Source organism: Falco punctatus (assembly GCF_963210335.1).
Source record: "Falco punctatus genome assembly, chromosome: Z".
Lineage (NCBI taxonomy): Eukaryota > Metazoa > Chordata > Aves > Falconiformes > Falconidae > Falco > Falco punctatus.
The window spans coordinates 11,934,250-11,949,657 of NC_137586.1; the positions used below are offsets into that span (position 1 = coordinate 11,934,250).

General features: G+C 55.8%; 1 protein-coding gene across 1 annotated transcript in view; it reads right to left on the reverse strand.

Annotated features, from left to right (window-relative positions):
- LOC308056496 (carbonic anhydrase 9-like) overlaps window positions 1-15,408 on the reverse strand; it is a 16,596-nt gene continuing 1,188 nt past the window's right edge. Inside the window, exons 2-12 of the mRNA XM_080371989.1 lie at window positions 8,748-8,777; window positions 7,329-7,499; window positions 4,993-5,135; window positions 4,133-4,225; window positions 3,784-3,850; window positions 3,307-3,464; window positions 3,023-3,164; window positions 843-866; window positions 661-690; window positions 426-519; window positions 1-300 (exon numbers count right to left, since the gene is read on the reverse strand). Coding sequence (XP_080228115.1) covers window positions 237-300; window positions 426-519; window positions 661-690; window positions 843-866; window positions 3,023-3,164; window positions 3,307-3,464; window positions 3,784-3,850; window positions 4,133-4,225; window positions 4,993-5,135; window positions 7,329-7,499; window positions 8,748-8,777 — 1,016 coding nt within the window. The 3' untranslated portion in view covers window positions 1-236. The remainder of the gene's footprint in view (window positions 301-425; window positions 520-660; window positions 691-842; window positions 867-3,022; window positions 3,165-3,306; window positions 3,465-3,783; window positions 3,851-4,132; window positions 4,226-4,992; window positions 5,136-7,328; window positions 7,500-8,747; window positions 8,778-15,408) is intronic.

The following is a 15,408-nucleotide window of genomic DNA, read 5'->3' on the forward strand; positions in this document are numbered from 1 at the left end:
TAGGATCATGGGAGGCTTTTACTTTTTCTTTTTTTTTTGGTATGTTTTTTACCTTTTTTTATAACAAAAATATCTGCTGGGGCAAGGTGCTGCCCCAGCCAGACAGTCCTTGTGGGCAGCCGATGCAGCTGAGGTGATGCCGGAGTGCTGGCCCTCCCTCGACCCAGGCAAGAGTGAGGGGATGTGGGGTGGCAGGCTGAACTGGTGGGGTTGGGACCACCACAGGGGTGCGAGGCTCACGCGGTGTTCTCAGTGGAGGCTGCTGTGTAGATGACCTTGGATTTGGTGGGCGAATCCATCCTGGTGGGGGAGCAAGGTGGGGAGTGTTAGAGCAGGCACGGGAGACCACCCTTAACCCCTCCTTCTCATGCCCCAGACCCGTGCTACCCCCGGGCTCCCACCTCCTGCAGCTCCCCGTCACTCACCGTGTGTTCTGGCTGCGGTGCTTGTAGATGTACAGCAGGAATGCCAGTGCCGTGACAGCAAAGAGCACCCCAAAGAGCACAGCCAGCACATCCCCTGTAATCCGAGCACAGGCACGTTACACTGGGGATGGTCCCTGCAGCTAGTGGCCAAGGGAGTTGGGGCAAAACTGGAAAAGGCTGGTAGCCCAAAAGCAGAAGGGGCACAAAGGCAGCAGCCTCAGCTGAACACACTTACCTGCATGAAATGAAGAGCCAGAGTGTCCTTCTGCAAAGGAGACAAAGACAAGAGGATGAGAGCTGGCTGCACAGATGCTAGGGCAGCCCTGCAAACCCACCATGGCTGCCAGGACCCCCCCTTTCCCAGGTAGGTACACCTCCCAGACACCTTCCCCTCCTTCAGACCAGCCCTTTACCTACCTGCTGCTTCTGAGGCGTCGCTACCTGGAAGAGACAGTTCAGTCAGGAGGCTGCCCGAGGTGTTTGGGGAGGCAAGCGTCAAGGCTGCGGGGCTTCAAGCTGCACTGCCAAAGCAGGGCTGCTTGCAAGACTCCCCATCACCCATGATCAGGCAAGGGAGAGCTGTCTGCTGGATCTCCAGCAGCTCACAGCATCGTGCTGCAGGAAGCCTTGCCCTGACACCCCACCAGAATCATTGATGGAAGGGGGAAAAAAGAAGGATCCCTGAACCACAGCCCATGCACAAACCTTGCTGAGCCCAGCCAGAAACTCCATGGCTCCTGCCACCCCCTGAGGAGCAGGCAGGCAGGGTGCTGAGCACTGCAGCACACCACAACTGCACCAAACCCCGCAGGAGACCCCAGAGAGGGGCATGGGGTGAGCCCAGTGGGCAGTGACCGTGAGGACAGTTGCCTGCGGCAAGATGGTGAGCAGCTCCCTGCGGCGAGGCAGCTGGCTGCTGCTGGCAGGGCACCCCACATGAGATGGCTTGGTGGCCCTACATGCTGGGTGGGAGCGGTGCCAGGCAAATATTTGCTCAGCATGACAGCATGGCTTTTAAAGAGTTGCATTATCGTCTGTACACAGCTCAGGTATCGCGTGCAGGGTGGCACTATCGCGGGCCATATCCAGCTGCGCGGCTGCTGCAGGGAGGCTGCTCCCATCTTCACCCAGCAGCCAGGGGCAGGAGCGGTTCTCCTGAGCTAGGGGTGACTGGGGAAAGATCAACAAGTGTGGGCGCAGGAGGTGCGGCTGCAAGCAAAGCGAGGCATGACCCCATGGCACTCCATCTTGGTGCTCGGTGGCCACAGGGCTAAAGCAGGCAGTTATCAGCACTGAGGTGGGGAGAAAAGCCTGACAACCCTGTGCACGTAAGGCGGGGGACCAGTAACCTCATCTGGGAGTACTGGAACAGTGTCCTGGCACTCCAGGAACAAGGGCTTTGTGGCTTTGTGAAAGTGGGGGTTGTTGGATAGAAATAGCAAATAAGGAAAGGAAAAAAACCCAAGGTGAGCTGGGCAACTCCCCCCCTCACCCCCGCATTGGTGGCTGGAGGCTTTGGAACAGCTTCTGCATGAAAGTAGTAAAAGAAAGGCTTGGAGGTAAATGGAAAATATGATAAAGTACCTAACAGGTTTACCAAAGATAGAGCATGCCAGCCTAACCCGATATCCTTCTTTGATAAGTGATATTCTAGACAAAGAAAATGCAGTAGATTTTATCTCTGCCGACTTCAGTGAAGCATTTGATGCGGTGCCACATGGGAAACAGCTAGCCAGGCTGAAGACCACAGTGATTAAAATCCTGCAGCCGTTAGCAAGCTGGCTGAAGGTGGGATGGTGAAGGGAAGTGCCTTGCACCACGGTGTGTGGTTACTGAGGCGAGGCATTGCCCAAAGGCTTGGGACCAAGCCTGTGTGCTGTTTCTATTAGTCACCTTGACACAAGGTGTAGGAAATGCCATCAAAACAGAAGAGGAACAGGATGTTGGACAGAAAACCCCCAGTGACCTCTGAGAGCAGCAATGGGCAAGAATTCAGTGATGCAGAGCGATAGTCACACCCGAGGATTGACAGGAATTTCTACTTATCGCTGGAAACCACCAATCCAATAAAGGTCCTCAAGGATGTGTTGAGGATGGGCAGACAGCAGTGCCTCAGGCAGGCAGGGGTCCATGTGCCCAGCCAGGATGGCTGCCTGGCCCTGCTGGCACACAGCAGTCAGGAGGGGTCTCCTGCCCTGCCCGTAGGTGGGGTTTGGTGGTGGGGTGCTTGCTGCAAGCCCGTATCTCTGCACCTCCTACTGAATTCAGCTACTACGTTTGGGGATGAAGAGGCTAGCTAGGATGTTAGGACCTGGCTGTTTGCCCTTGACCATGCATCCCCTCGTCCCACTACTGTTATTTCCACAAGGATAAAATAGTTCCTAAAAAGTCTTCCCCAGGCAGGGTGACAGAAGCACAAAAATGGGGGACAGCAGGGCCCCAAGACCAGTGCTGGTGTAAGTCCCCTGCCAGGTTGGGCTAACCCATGCAAATGCTGCATTTTTGTAAGAGACACAAAGCCCTGACTCCTGCCCCTCGTCCCGTCTCTGCATCCCTGTGGCTGGGTGCAGCCTGAGCATGCTCACATGGCTCCTTACCAGAAGGTGTCTGCTTTGGTGAAAGGAGGGTGGTCTGGAAACTCGCCAGCACCTGTCGCCTGTGCAGGTCCTGCACCAGCCGGTAATTGTTCTGCAGAGGTTTGCCATCATCATTTCTCAGGTTCATCACCAGCGTTGACATCTGGAAGGAGAACAGTGTAAGCGGAGCAGGGTGCATCCCACCTTCAGGAGGCAGGCAAGCCCCAGGGGACTGGCATGGACAGTGCGTGTTTGCAGGGAGAGGCTGGGCAAGACCCAGCATGGAGCTCATCGCCCTGACAGACCTGGCTATGAGAGAGCTGCATGGTCTGGTTGAAGACTGTCCACTTCACTGTCTGGTAGCAGGGGGGGGTGGTCAGGGAGCCATTGTAGTGGAAGTAGAATTTCATGTTGGCAGGCAGCAGACCTGCAATATTGAATCCGGGCACCAAGACTTCCTTGCCTGGGAGAAGAAACCATTGGAGCGAGACCAGGGCAACCCCTTGGAGAACAACAGGCAGGACCAACATAGAAATCATGGCCAACCTAGCACTGCATGTGCCAGGGTCCACACTGTTGCCACCAGGCCGCTGGAGAAAGAGTGGTGGGTTTGCCCTGGAGGCAGGGGAAAGCACATGCAAGCAGGCGACACCTTGGAGAGGTGCTTCTGTACAAGCTGCGCAGCGCTCCCCTTCTCACAGACACACAGCAAACGCCTGCTGCAGCCTCTCTCTGCTGGGCTGCAGCCCCCAAGACAAGTACTAGCTGGGACAGGGCCTTACCTTCTGTTTGGATTTTGTGCAGATGCTGAAGTATTTCCTGATAGTATGGGTTCTCCCTTGGCCCAACCTGCAACACAGAGACACCAGAGTAATGACAAGGGCAGGGGCCGAACGGAGACCAGCCAGTGATGGCAGTGCCAGCAAGGAGGTATTGCTCCCTGCGACAAGCACCGTATCCAGGTGACCCCTTCCTCCCGTCAGAGCTGCTCTGCCCTCTGGACCGCCCTCTCCCTCCCCAGGAGCATTTGCACCTTTGCTAGTCCCCACAGCTGTGCCTGACTGCCCACACCGGTCCCACTCTCCCCCTGCTCCCACCCCTTCTTGCCCAGGCCTCATCTATGTGACTCGCCTCCAGGAAGGCTCCCAGTACGGCCAGGCCATCTGGGTAGACCATTGCCTCCGTAACGCTGTCATACTTGGTGTTGTAGTGGACCACATGGATCTGGAAGGGAAACATGCAATCTTGATGCAGGATGGGCACCACCGAGAGGTGCTCACCCCCACAGGGCTCCAGCCTGCCAGAGCAAGGGCCAGGAGAGACGCGCACCCATGATGACCACCCCTCTGAGGAGGGGAATGTGCTGGTGGGACTGAGAAAATGTGCTGCTGCTAAGCAGCGAGTGTGAAGGTCTGCCCACAGCAACTTCCCTGGTCAGGGACAGCAAGCCAGCACCCTGTCCCAGATACCGGGGGGTCATACTGCAGAGCCAGGCTCAGCTGGAGGACTGCAGCTAGAGAAGGAGGGGTAAAACCAGATGGGAGCTGGCAGAGCAAGAGGACAGTGTGTACAGGGTAAACAGTCCCTGCAGCTCCTGAAGCAGGCTGCTCGCTGCCTCCTGGGGAGCTGGCTGCCCCAGCCCAGGGTCTGCCACAGCTCCTGCTCCATCAGCCCAGGATCGGGCTGCAGCACGGGCACAGGTTGCGCCACCTACACGCAGCCAGCCCAAGCCCCACGCAGCCAGCCTGAGCCCACCTGCAGGCACAGTGTCATGGGGGGTTGTCGTCCCCCTTGCCTCTGCACCACAGGCTGCAGTGTGTCTGCCTCAGCACCAAAGCCGCAAAGCTGCCCGGAGAGCAGGGAGCTGGGCCAGGGGTTACAGCATTCATCCAGTGGCAACAGGGCCATGGGCTACGAGCAAGACAGCACTCCAACACCTTCCCTGCACAGTACCAGGAGAAGATGCATCCACTGCCACGAGGACTCCTTACCTCCACAGCAAAGCGGTGCCCGTTGACGGTGTGCTCTGAGCCAGGTCCTGATGGGGAGCCCCAGTGCAGGTGCAGTTGCACGGCTCGGTACTGCTGGGCATAGCCACCAGTGATGGCCAGTGTCTCAGGCAGCTCAAGGAGAACTGCAGTGGCGGAAGGAAAAGGTCACCCGGTAAAACATAAAGCTCAGTCCATCCCACAGGTATGCAGAGGAGACATCTCAAGGGAAAGAGTCACCCTGGGCTTCTGGACATTGGTCACAATGAACAAACTTGCTTTCCGTCTTTCAAGAGGCTAGGGACAAGTCAATACTCAGAGCTGTGCCAATGCGGCATGGTACAACTTTCGACTTCAGGTTGTAGGACACTCCAGTAACTACATCAACTTCAGAAATAGCTACTAAGAAAATGCTGGAAAGTGAAGAGCTCCTCTGCAGAGACTTCTGGGGGCCAGCTCCAAGCCAAATGTTATCCAACAATTTATTCAGTGACAATAATATAAAGTGATCATAGATAAAAGATACTGGCAGAGTGGAGGACACCTACAAGAGCCAGGCAGTTGGACAGAGAGAGCTACAGCGCTTGGTGAGCTGGGACCCTTCAAATAGAGCAGCCTGTGAGTGTCTGACAGCACTGGAGCTGGTGGCACAGAAGCGTTAAATCTTTTGATAGCATTTACAGCTAAAATTTTGCCTCTTTGGGTATGGTAAATACATACTTGTTTAACATGGTTTAGCCAGCTAGCTTGGACTCATGCAGCAGTATGGCAAATCTAAAAGCTGAGTTACCTGGACATGTGGCAAAAATATCATGAGCATCCCTGGACCCTGAGAAAGGTTGTCCTATCTTTCTGAGCACCTTTTCCTCATTTTTCATATTGACTCTTTTTCTTCCTCCTTCTTTATAGGTGAAGTGTCCCATAGTCACATCACCAAGCTAGGGCACAGATTCAGGATTAACCACATAACAGGGCTGTGATGAGTCATTTGTCCTCTCCTGTGTTCCCTGCCACCGGGTTCAGAGATACAAAACTCAAACAAGGGAAGTGGGAGACTGCTCCCTGGGAATTTATCTGCTTTTACACTTCTTTTGTATATCTAAATCACCTCATTCCTTCTGTCAGCTACCTGAGTCACTTTCAGGCTCCTGAAAAAGCTTACACAGCATACACTTCATATTACAAAAAGGAGTACCTGTACAAATATCTTACTGGACTTGCAACTTTTTATTTATTTATGGCTTTTCATCAAGCAGACCAGTAGTTGGCAGAATAAAAAAAAGGCATCTAACAAGCATGTGAGAAACTGCTTCCCCCCTCCTACCCAAATGAAAAAGCACTGACTGCTTTTCTAAACACCAAGCAACACCAGATGCCAGGGTGTCTAAAATAGCAGCTACTGAGCTCAACTAGTTTAACTCTGCAGGCATGCTAGGGCAAGAGGCCATAATATAAAGCTCTGTGCATGCACTGTGCGGCTGATCTGACCATGCACAGCGAGTCTGACCTGTTGAGTTTGCTGTATACACAGGTCAGCTCCATCTTGCTAGCTACCAGGGCAAGGAGGTGCCTTATCACACCATCAGTGGGTTTTTAAGTCCCTTTCTCTGCCTCTTTTTCTTAGGCTGGGGACTGGCAGACACCAGCATGCGCTAAAAACTCAGCCTGCTGCCAGAAAAAGCTGGTAGCAGCCAGGACCCACCATCCCCAGCTGTGGGGTGATGAGCAGGAAGGAGTTGTGTTTTTCCTCCATAGTTGGCATGGTGAGACTGAAACTAAAATAACATGAATATGTTGCATCCAGACTTTCCAAAATACGTTCTAAAATTGGAGAAGAGAAACAAAAGACCTCTAAAAATTTCTTAAGATCTTGAGATAGCATCCTAAAGCACAGACTTAAAGAAGCTGGCCAAAATTGTGTCCTAAAAGACTGAGAGGTAGGTACCTTAAAGGTTAAGTCACACCAGAGACTGACTAGTCCTTTGAAAGTGAAATGCAGAGGAGGAACCAGTGGCTGCAAACCCACATCAAAAATATCAGAGACACATTTTCAAAGGAAACACGGGTTTTAACAAATTACTGGAGCCAGCTCCAAAGGCAGTGAGTGGCGAATTCTCCATCTCCTTGTTTCTGCCCTCCAGCCAGGAAAGTGCATGGACCTGTAAAGACTCAGCAGCCTGATGCTTCCATTTTGGCATTGAAGGCAACGTGGTGGCAGCCTGCAAGAGAATCCCCTTCCCAGAGCCCAGGGAAAGGCTGTCAGAGAAGCTTGGTCCTGCCAGGAGAAGCTGGGCAGGCTCTGCTTGTGCTCCAGCCACCACCTCTGCCTTTGCACTCACCTGTGTGCCCGTTGTTCCTCAGCTTGAGCTTCTCGCTGGCGGGCAGGCTGTAGCCAGAGAGCTGGATTGGCCGCAGCTGAGGGCTGAAGATGGTCTTGGCCGTGTCAATGTTGATGGGTGACTGCATGGTGCCTGCACAATCTGGGTAGCCCACACCCCAGTGCTCCCGGTCTGGTATGAGGAGGAAGGGAGGGAGTGCCAGTGAGGCCTCCTGGGTAAGTAGCCCACCAGAAGGGAGTCTGGTAGGTGGTAGGGAAAGGGACATGCACTGGACAGGCAATAAGCCACACATGTGAGTTTAGTTTCCATCAAGTTAGCTTGGGAGCAGCTCTGTGCCACCATGTGACTGCATGCAGCTGTATCAGGAAAGGTCTTAGAGTGTGGTGAGCTGCCAGGGAGGTCTATTTTTGGGGTGTTTGGGAAGAGTGCAAGAAGATCATTTACAAGTGGAGTTGGCAAGCTGAGGAGCTGCTGCTCTGCAGCTCTTCATAAACTTGCACAGCCTGGCCTCTGGCAGGTATTGACCCACCACTCTGCCTGCCCTGGTACTTGGGTGAGGGACCACGGTGCTGCTGGGATCATGAGCCCACAGCCACAGGTCTGCAGGGTTCCTGGCTGCCAATTGCATCAGTACAGCCCTGCGAAGGGACAGCTCACGTGGCTGGGGTGGCTGCTTAAACTGCCACCTTTCCCCAGATCCATAGCTGAGATAACACCCTAGAAACCTCCCCTTCTACTGCCATGGGCTGCTTCTAGTACATCTTGGGTCAGTGCAAACCCACGCTCATCCCCAGCCCAGCCCCTTGCAGGACCCCCATAAAGATGGAACTGGGAATTAGCAGGTCCAAGGCAGCCCCTGGTCCTGAGCAGTGATGGTGCTGGGGCCAGGCCCAGCACCACAGCAGGAAGGGCTGCGTTTGTGCTAGCACTGCAGTGATGCCTATCACAGGTGCTGTGGAGAAGCCCCCCAAACCATGATGGGAGGGCAGGGCCAGGCAGGATGGGGAGGGAGGCTGACAGAGGACAGAGGTGAGGACATAAGGTAATCCCTGGGCAGGTCGAAGTCCCAGCACGGGCTGCAAGTCCAGCCTGGAAAGCCCAGCCTGCTTCTCTGCTTGGCACAGGTTCAGGGGACTCCTGCTCAGGGAGGAGCCCTGCCCCAGGGGGCAATCCCTCACACCCAAGGGGCTGGGGACACCCTCAGCAGGGCACTGCTTTCTACTCAAATCAGAGCAACCCCTGGCTCTTCAGGCCATCCGTGCCCAGGTTTGGGCACTGCTGAAGCATTAGGGTCAGGCAGGAGGGAAGCGTGAGCTGTGGAGTGCGCACAGGAGCCCTGTAATCATTAACCACAGCTGGCTCAGGCCCAGGCTCTGCTGGGTGGTAGGAAAAAAGCAGGAGTAACTGCAGGGTATTTACCTTCATAGCTCCAGTGACTGTGGCCAGGACCTTGAGAAGGAGCAGGGGGAAGAGAGAGAGAGAAAAAAACCACATGAATGGAAGGGAAAGGTTGGCAGCAAACACACCTCTGCCAGGCAGCGCTCCCAGCCTTGGCAGCAGGTCTCTGGGCTCCCACTGCTTTCAGTCCTCCTCCCTGCCTTTGTGCTTCCACAAAGTGAGGGGGATGCTCCCAGAGGGCACCGCCGCCTCTGAGCAAAACCAGGTCTCCTGCAGTTGCTAGCCAAAGCAAAAACCCCAGGGCTTGACACTTTATCATCCTTATAATGGAAAAATCGGAGATACTGGCTTCTGTCACTGAGCAGTGTACCAGCGGTCTTGCAGCTACTCTGGAGCCGCCAAGACTTCCCACTGTCCCAAGACAAACCACATAATGAGGAAGGCCTGCAGCTTACCTGTTCAGGCTCTGTAAGCAAGAGCAGCCAGAGAAGCACCTGTCCTGGTGGCCCTCCTACCATCCTGAAGTGCTGGAGGGGACGTGGGGAAGAGCAGCTCCCACACCAGGAGCAGTTTGGGCAGCAAGCTGCATTGCACTGTGCATGCACCCTCCTCCCATTGGGGAAAGCAGTCCTGGGACTCACAGCAGAGGAGGCAAACGAGCACCAAAAATCTTGTCTTCCCCATTAGCAAGTGCCCCTACCATGGTGGCAGACTGCCACAGGAAAATATGACAGCCCAAACACCCAGCTCCCATCCTGGCAGACCCCTGCCCCAGCTCACCCGACCACCCATGCAGGGCTGTGTAAGGGTGCTGCCATGCGCAAAGCCTTTCCTTAGGAAAAGCAGGAGGGAGAATGGAGAAGCCTGTGCCAGGACCCCTGCACGTCCTGTGTCACCCATGGGGCACACAGTGGCCCATGGCAGGGTAGGATGTGCCCTGGTGTGTCCTGAGCCTCTCACAGCTAGGGGTATCCCCAGTGTGCAGAGGCAGAAGGAGCAAAGCCCTCCTGGGGCAGGTCCTGAAGGTATGAGCAACCTGCATACTGGCCCTTGCACCATCACTGTCCTCTAGAGCTGCCAGCAAAGCCTGGGCTCCTGGCATGTCACTGGAGCTGGCCTTAGAGGTGTCCCAGAGCCTCTCTTCAGATGCCTCCGACCAAACACCTTGGCTGCCACCAGCCCTTCTGCATGCAACCAGCTCCAGGCAAAGGGATGTGGGGCTTGGATTTGCCCCAAGCAGAGGGACATGGCCCATAAGGATATGACCTTGCCAGGACTGGCACAACGGCAATTCATGGACTCTTCCTCTAGCTTGCCCTTACCCACATGCTCGTCATTACAGACAAGCTGTTGGCACATCTAACCCCACAGAGCAGAGGATGCCAACTTGGAACAGGTGTGGGGTGATGGGGTGCATGCACCCAGCAGCAAGGGGCAGCATCTACAGCCACTTCCATTACCTCCCCAAGGTGCAAGGACATGGAATAGCATTTAGCATATGCAGTCCACCCCAATACCACCTCTGTCCCTTGGCAGGGCCAAACAACTGCCAGCCTGCCTGCCCAGGACACAGGGGGGGCTCAGCAGGCGCTGCTCCAGTCCCCATCCCTGCCGCTGACAACAGCTATTGACAGCCATTTGCTATTAATAGGAGCAGATTCCAGCTCAGGGGTGAGAAAGGAAAAGGCACACTTTCCCAGGCCCAGATGTCCTGTTCAAGGCCCCAAGCCCAGCGGGATCCTGCCCTCCACTCAGTGAGGATCCAGGCATGAGCGCTGCTGGGGGCCTTTGGTGCAGCTGCTGTCCTGGAGAGCAGACTGCCATGGCAAAACAGGGCTGGGAAGGGCTGGAATATGCTTAGGGGCTCTGGGAGCTGAAGAGATGGCGACAACCCTTGGGGGTCCCTTCAGTATTGCCAGTGATTCATCTCTGCAACACTGCTGATGCTCTGAAGCGATGCTCTGAAGTTACTTGCCCAGGCATGGGGTACTCCCAAAGGCACATGAAGAAGGGGCAGCAAGCAGAGGGCTGGGCAAGCTATGGCTGCCTGCATCAGGGAGAAACACATGTGCCCTGAGACAGGCTGTAGTGTCCTTTCCATGCCTGCTTGCATGGCACTGCCCTGGGATGCAACCAGCTGTGCTGCAGAAAGCTGAGATTCATCCTGCCCACACAAAGGTTACCTGCTCTCCCGACACTGATTATGCACCAAAATCCAGAGCACACTAACCCTCTTCTGGAAATATCCCATATCTTCCCCCTACCCTGTCCCCCTTCTCCTGCCCCGCCTGGCACTACCTGCATAAGGCGGTCAAGGCTTGCCCACAAAAGCCACATTTGCTGCCTCCTGGGTGGGATTCCCCTCCTGCAGCAGGGGGGAGCCTATCAACATGGGGAGCATCCCCCAAGGGGCACTTGCACTGGGACGGTCCTGGCACAGGTAAAGCACAGCAGCCCGGGGTTGGCAGGCAGTGCCGTGGCTTGCTGCGCATGCCTCAACTGGCATGCCCCCACCCCACCCCACCCCAGCACCCTGCTTTCCGCTCACCTCCAGGGACTCTGCCTCGACAGAGAGCAACTCAAACATCATGTTGTAGATTGAGCAACAGCACTGTGCTGGCACCTGCCCTGCTTTGTCAGCGCTGTGCCACCCACCCCAGGCTCCCACGTCCCCCCACGCCCATCCGTTCCCATAGCCAAGGGGGCTCCGGACCCTCCTCAGAGCCTCCCGGACAGCTCAGCTCAGCGCCTCTGAACACCCCGAGGGCTGCAGCTGCACCCAGCAATCAGTCCTATCCATCCCAACAGAACAGGCTTCCCCGGGGTCTCTTGGCAGCGAAGCCATGAGGACCCCCGAGCACTGAACCCACCCGAGTGTGTTTCCCCATCCCGTGTATCTGGGTGCAGCTACGGCACAGCCGGGCCACCCACTCGGGCAAGGCACCTCACAAGCCCAGCTGTCCAGGGTTGGTCGCCCTTGTCAACGCACCAGGCTCAGTAAGGGAGCACCGCGGCGAGCCCAGCCCCGGCACTGGGTCTGGCTCCCGGCACCTGACCCGTCTCGGCGTGCCTCGCAGGAGCTCTGCGATACTCCGCTCCCTTCCACAGGGGGGCATTCGCAATCCCGCAGCCCTCTGCCACGATCATTAACCCACTGCCCTGCCCAAATGTTGATTTGCATAATTTCAGGCTGCCACCCACACTCCCCGCCGGAGCACGTCTTCTCCTTCGGAAAGCTGCGCGGTGCCAGGTCTCCCCTCTGCTGAACTCCTGCCGCTCCCCACAACAGACGTGGCCGCACCTCGGCAGTGGGTGCCACAGCTCTTTGCACGCCCTGACCTATACCTCTGAGCACCCACGGCCTCATCAAAGACTGCAAAGCGCTTCCAAAAATGGGGAGAAAACAGCCTTGCTGCTGTGATAAGCCCACTGGGAGAAAACGTGCAAGAAGAGGACTCGTTTCAGGGGTCCCAGCAGGAAAATGTTGCAGGGAACCAACAGGAGCTGCCTGCCCTTGCAGGCAAGAAAGTCTCTGTGCTCAAGCCACCAGAGCCCCCCGGGTCCAGCTGAGCGCTGGCCGCCGCCGCCCCCCTTCCCCCAGCAGCCTGCGATCCAGCCGAGTTTCCCTCTTTGACTCACTCCCCCCTTCGTGCCTTCTCCCCCTGTTGCTCCCTCCTCGGCCCTCCCATTTTGGGATTCTGGCGCTGCCGCAAGCGCCAGCTCCCTTCCCTCCTTGACATACAACACCATCCAACAACACTTTCCTGCCGAGTTCAGGCAGATGCTGCCATTACCAGCGTGCTCCTCGGCATGTCCTGCAGCCTGGGAGGAAGGGTAGAGGCAGCTTTTGGCAGGGTGAGGAGCCAGCACAACCGTGGGCTGCTGCTAATCCCTCATAGGAAAGATACCGATACAGCAAGCTGCTCCCAGGAGAGCTCACCACAGGGACACAGGGATGGACCACGGATCTGAGGGACTCAGGATCATTTTGCACAGAGCAAGAGGCACCCCTCAGCAGAACCAGGCAATGAGGGAGACCAAAGCATCTGCCCTGTGTGTCTGCCCCCTCCATCCTCAGCTTTTCACATTTTAGGGAGTACACAGCCTGAAGCTGCTGCAGGGCACCTGACAACGCTGAAACACATGTGCTGTTTACAGCGTGGATGTGGATGCTGCCTGGCAGCAATGTGGCCATCAGTGCTGCCTGCTTGCCTTGAAATCTTTACAAAAAATGTTTCAGAATATCTAGCACTGTTGCAATATATTGTAGGTTCCAAAGGGCAATCAGGAGGTACAGGTGAATATAAACTTAGTGCATTTAACTGAAATGATGGGTATTTTACTGGAGAATTGTAGGGTAGAATAGGGCCAAACAGCAGAATACAATGTATTGCTGATCTACTAGGAAGTAATGTGATTCTGTGAACTCCAGCAGAAATTGGATGGCTAGTATGTGGTGGGCAGGGCAGTGGGCTCGGACATCCTGGTCACTCATCGGTTGGGCACACGATGCCCTGGGCTCAGCCACAGGGAGCACTGGGATCCTGCCAGAGCCTCCTGTCTCTGCTGGGACCTAGCCCTGGGCCAGACCCAGCTCAGAGCTCTGTGGGATGAGGCCAGTTCACAGGGGAAGCCAGGGCAAGACCATCTTGCTGTGCCCCTAAGGGAGAAGCCCCTGTCTGCTCCAGTCCCAGGCTGTGGGGACCAGTGGAGCTCATAGCCCAGATGAGAGGGAAATCAGGATGCTCAGTAAGCCAGGAGTTAGCGGCACAGGCAGAAATGCACAGAGCGCAGGTCCCAAAGCAGGGACCAGGCCCAGCAGCCACGTCCCAGCCCACAAAACACATCCAAGCACCACATTGCTTGAAAGCAATAACTTCATCACAGTATCCAGGCTGTGCCACTGTGCTCACACTGCCCACAGCCGGCTCCCCAGGCCAGTCTGTGCCACGCACAGCACAGGTGTGGAGTCTGGGCAGCAGGGTGCACAACCCAAGCATCTTTCTACCAAGCCTTATGACGAGCCTCTCTGTGGGAAGACTGTGCCATCCCAGCCATACCTCTTCCAGCACAGCCCTGGTTTCTCGATCCATCCAGACACCTTCTGCAGCACCCATGTCCTTTCAGCCCAGGACAACCACCTCATGCTTTGCTCACGGGCGCACTGATCCCTCCCAAGCCCAGCTGCATTAAAACCCCTTTGTGTTTATAAACTATGACCCATTGCAAGCCTTTGGGATCAGCCTTTAATCTGCCACTGGTGACACAAGTCGCCACAGGAATTGTTCTTTGTGTTCCTGGGTGAGGACTGCTCTGGCTGTGGGGCCCAAGACTGGGCCAGCTCCCCCCAAGAAGGGCAAGGGTTTGGGCAGAGGAAGGCATAAAGCAGGCTTTATCGAGGGCACATTCCTGCTCCCTGTGAACTGAACTGCCCAAGCAAGTGCTAAGGGAAAGAGGAAACAGTTGCAGAGCGCTGTAGAGAAAGTGCCATCCCAGCAGAAGGGATAAAAATGGGGAAATCCCAGAGGACAGATCAGTGCTTGGAGCTGGTGGTATCAAGCAAGAGAAATGGGCTCAGCTGGAGGAAAAGGGCATTGGGAAATGAACAAGAAGAGGACATGGGGAGCAGGACAGGTTTGAATAGGAGGGAGAGAGGAAACAAGCAGTTGTGGGAACGTTGTGGCTGTCCTTGGAAAAAAGTAACACAGGAATTGGGTCTCTGGGCAAGCCAGAGGGTCCTCAGAGAGCAACCCCATGCAAAGCCTCAGCGACAATGCCCCAGCTTGTGCTGAGTGCCCAGGGCTGGAGGGCCACCAGCCCTACCTCATGGGCAAGCCTCGAGGAAAAGGGAACCAGTACATCAGCCGGCAGCGGTGCTGAGACACGCAGCTTCAAGTGCCTGGCAGAAGCCTTGGTGCATGCCAGCCGAGACCTGCTCCCTCATGGGACTCCAGCCAGATCTGCAGCCTCTAACACCAGTACAGCATGGGCCAGGCTGCCTGTTCCCTACCTACCTCCTTGCCACCTCTCACCCCTCACCTCCTTTTCCCATCTTCATCCCAGTCTCCTCACCCACTCACACCAAACCCCTCGCAGTGCCCAAATGCTTGCTGCCAGCACACCACACTGGTATGCTGTATGCCTGACACCCTCCCACCGTGTGGCCTGGGTTACTTCATCTCTGTGGCAAGGACCATCTACATCCCCATCTCTGTCCAGTGCTCAGCCCAGCAAGAGCAGCTCTGGTAAGAAATGTGATTCATTGCAATAACAAAAGCGGCTCCTGGCACCAAACAATTGCTGGTCTGTACCACAGGGCAGCTGTTCTAGCACAGGTCAGGGCAGATCCTACCAGAGGCAAAACCAAGGACATGCTATGATGCTGAGCCTGAGAAACAAACCTGTGGGCAAAGCTGGGATGAACAGCATTGCCAGGGACAGGGACAACCCACCGCAGTGCTCAGCCCCACACGAGCAAATGCATGGCACTGCCCCAACATCCCTGCTAGGCACTGGCAGTGCCACAGCCTCCAGTCAGAAAACGGACCAACACCAAAGACCCAGAACTTTTACCCCAAAATAGTGACCCTGAAATCTCAAAGCCCCCACAGCTCTTGGGGGGGTGGGGGGGAGGGAGGTGCTGCACACACCACCACCCAGCCCTGAGTTCAGGCACTTCCCC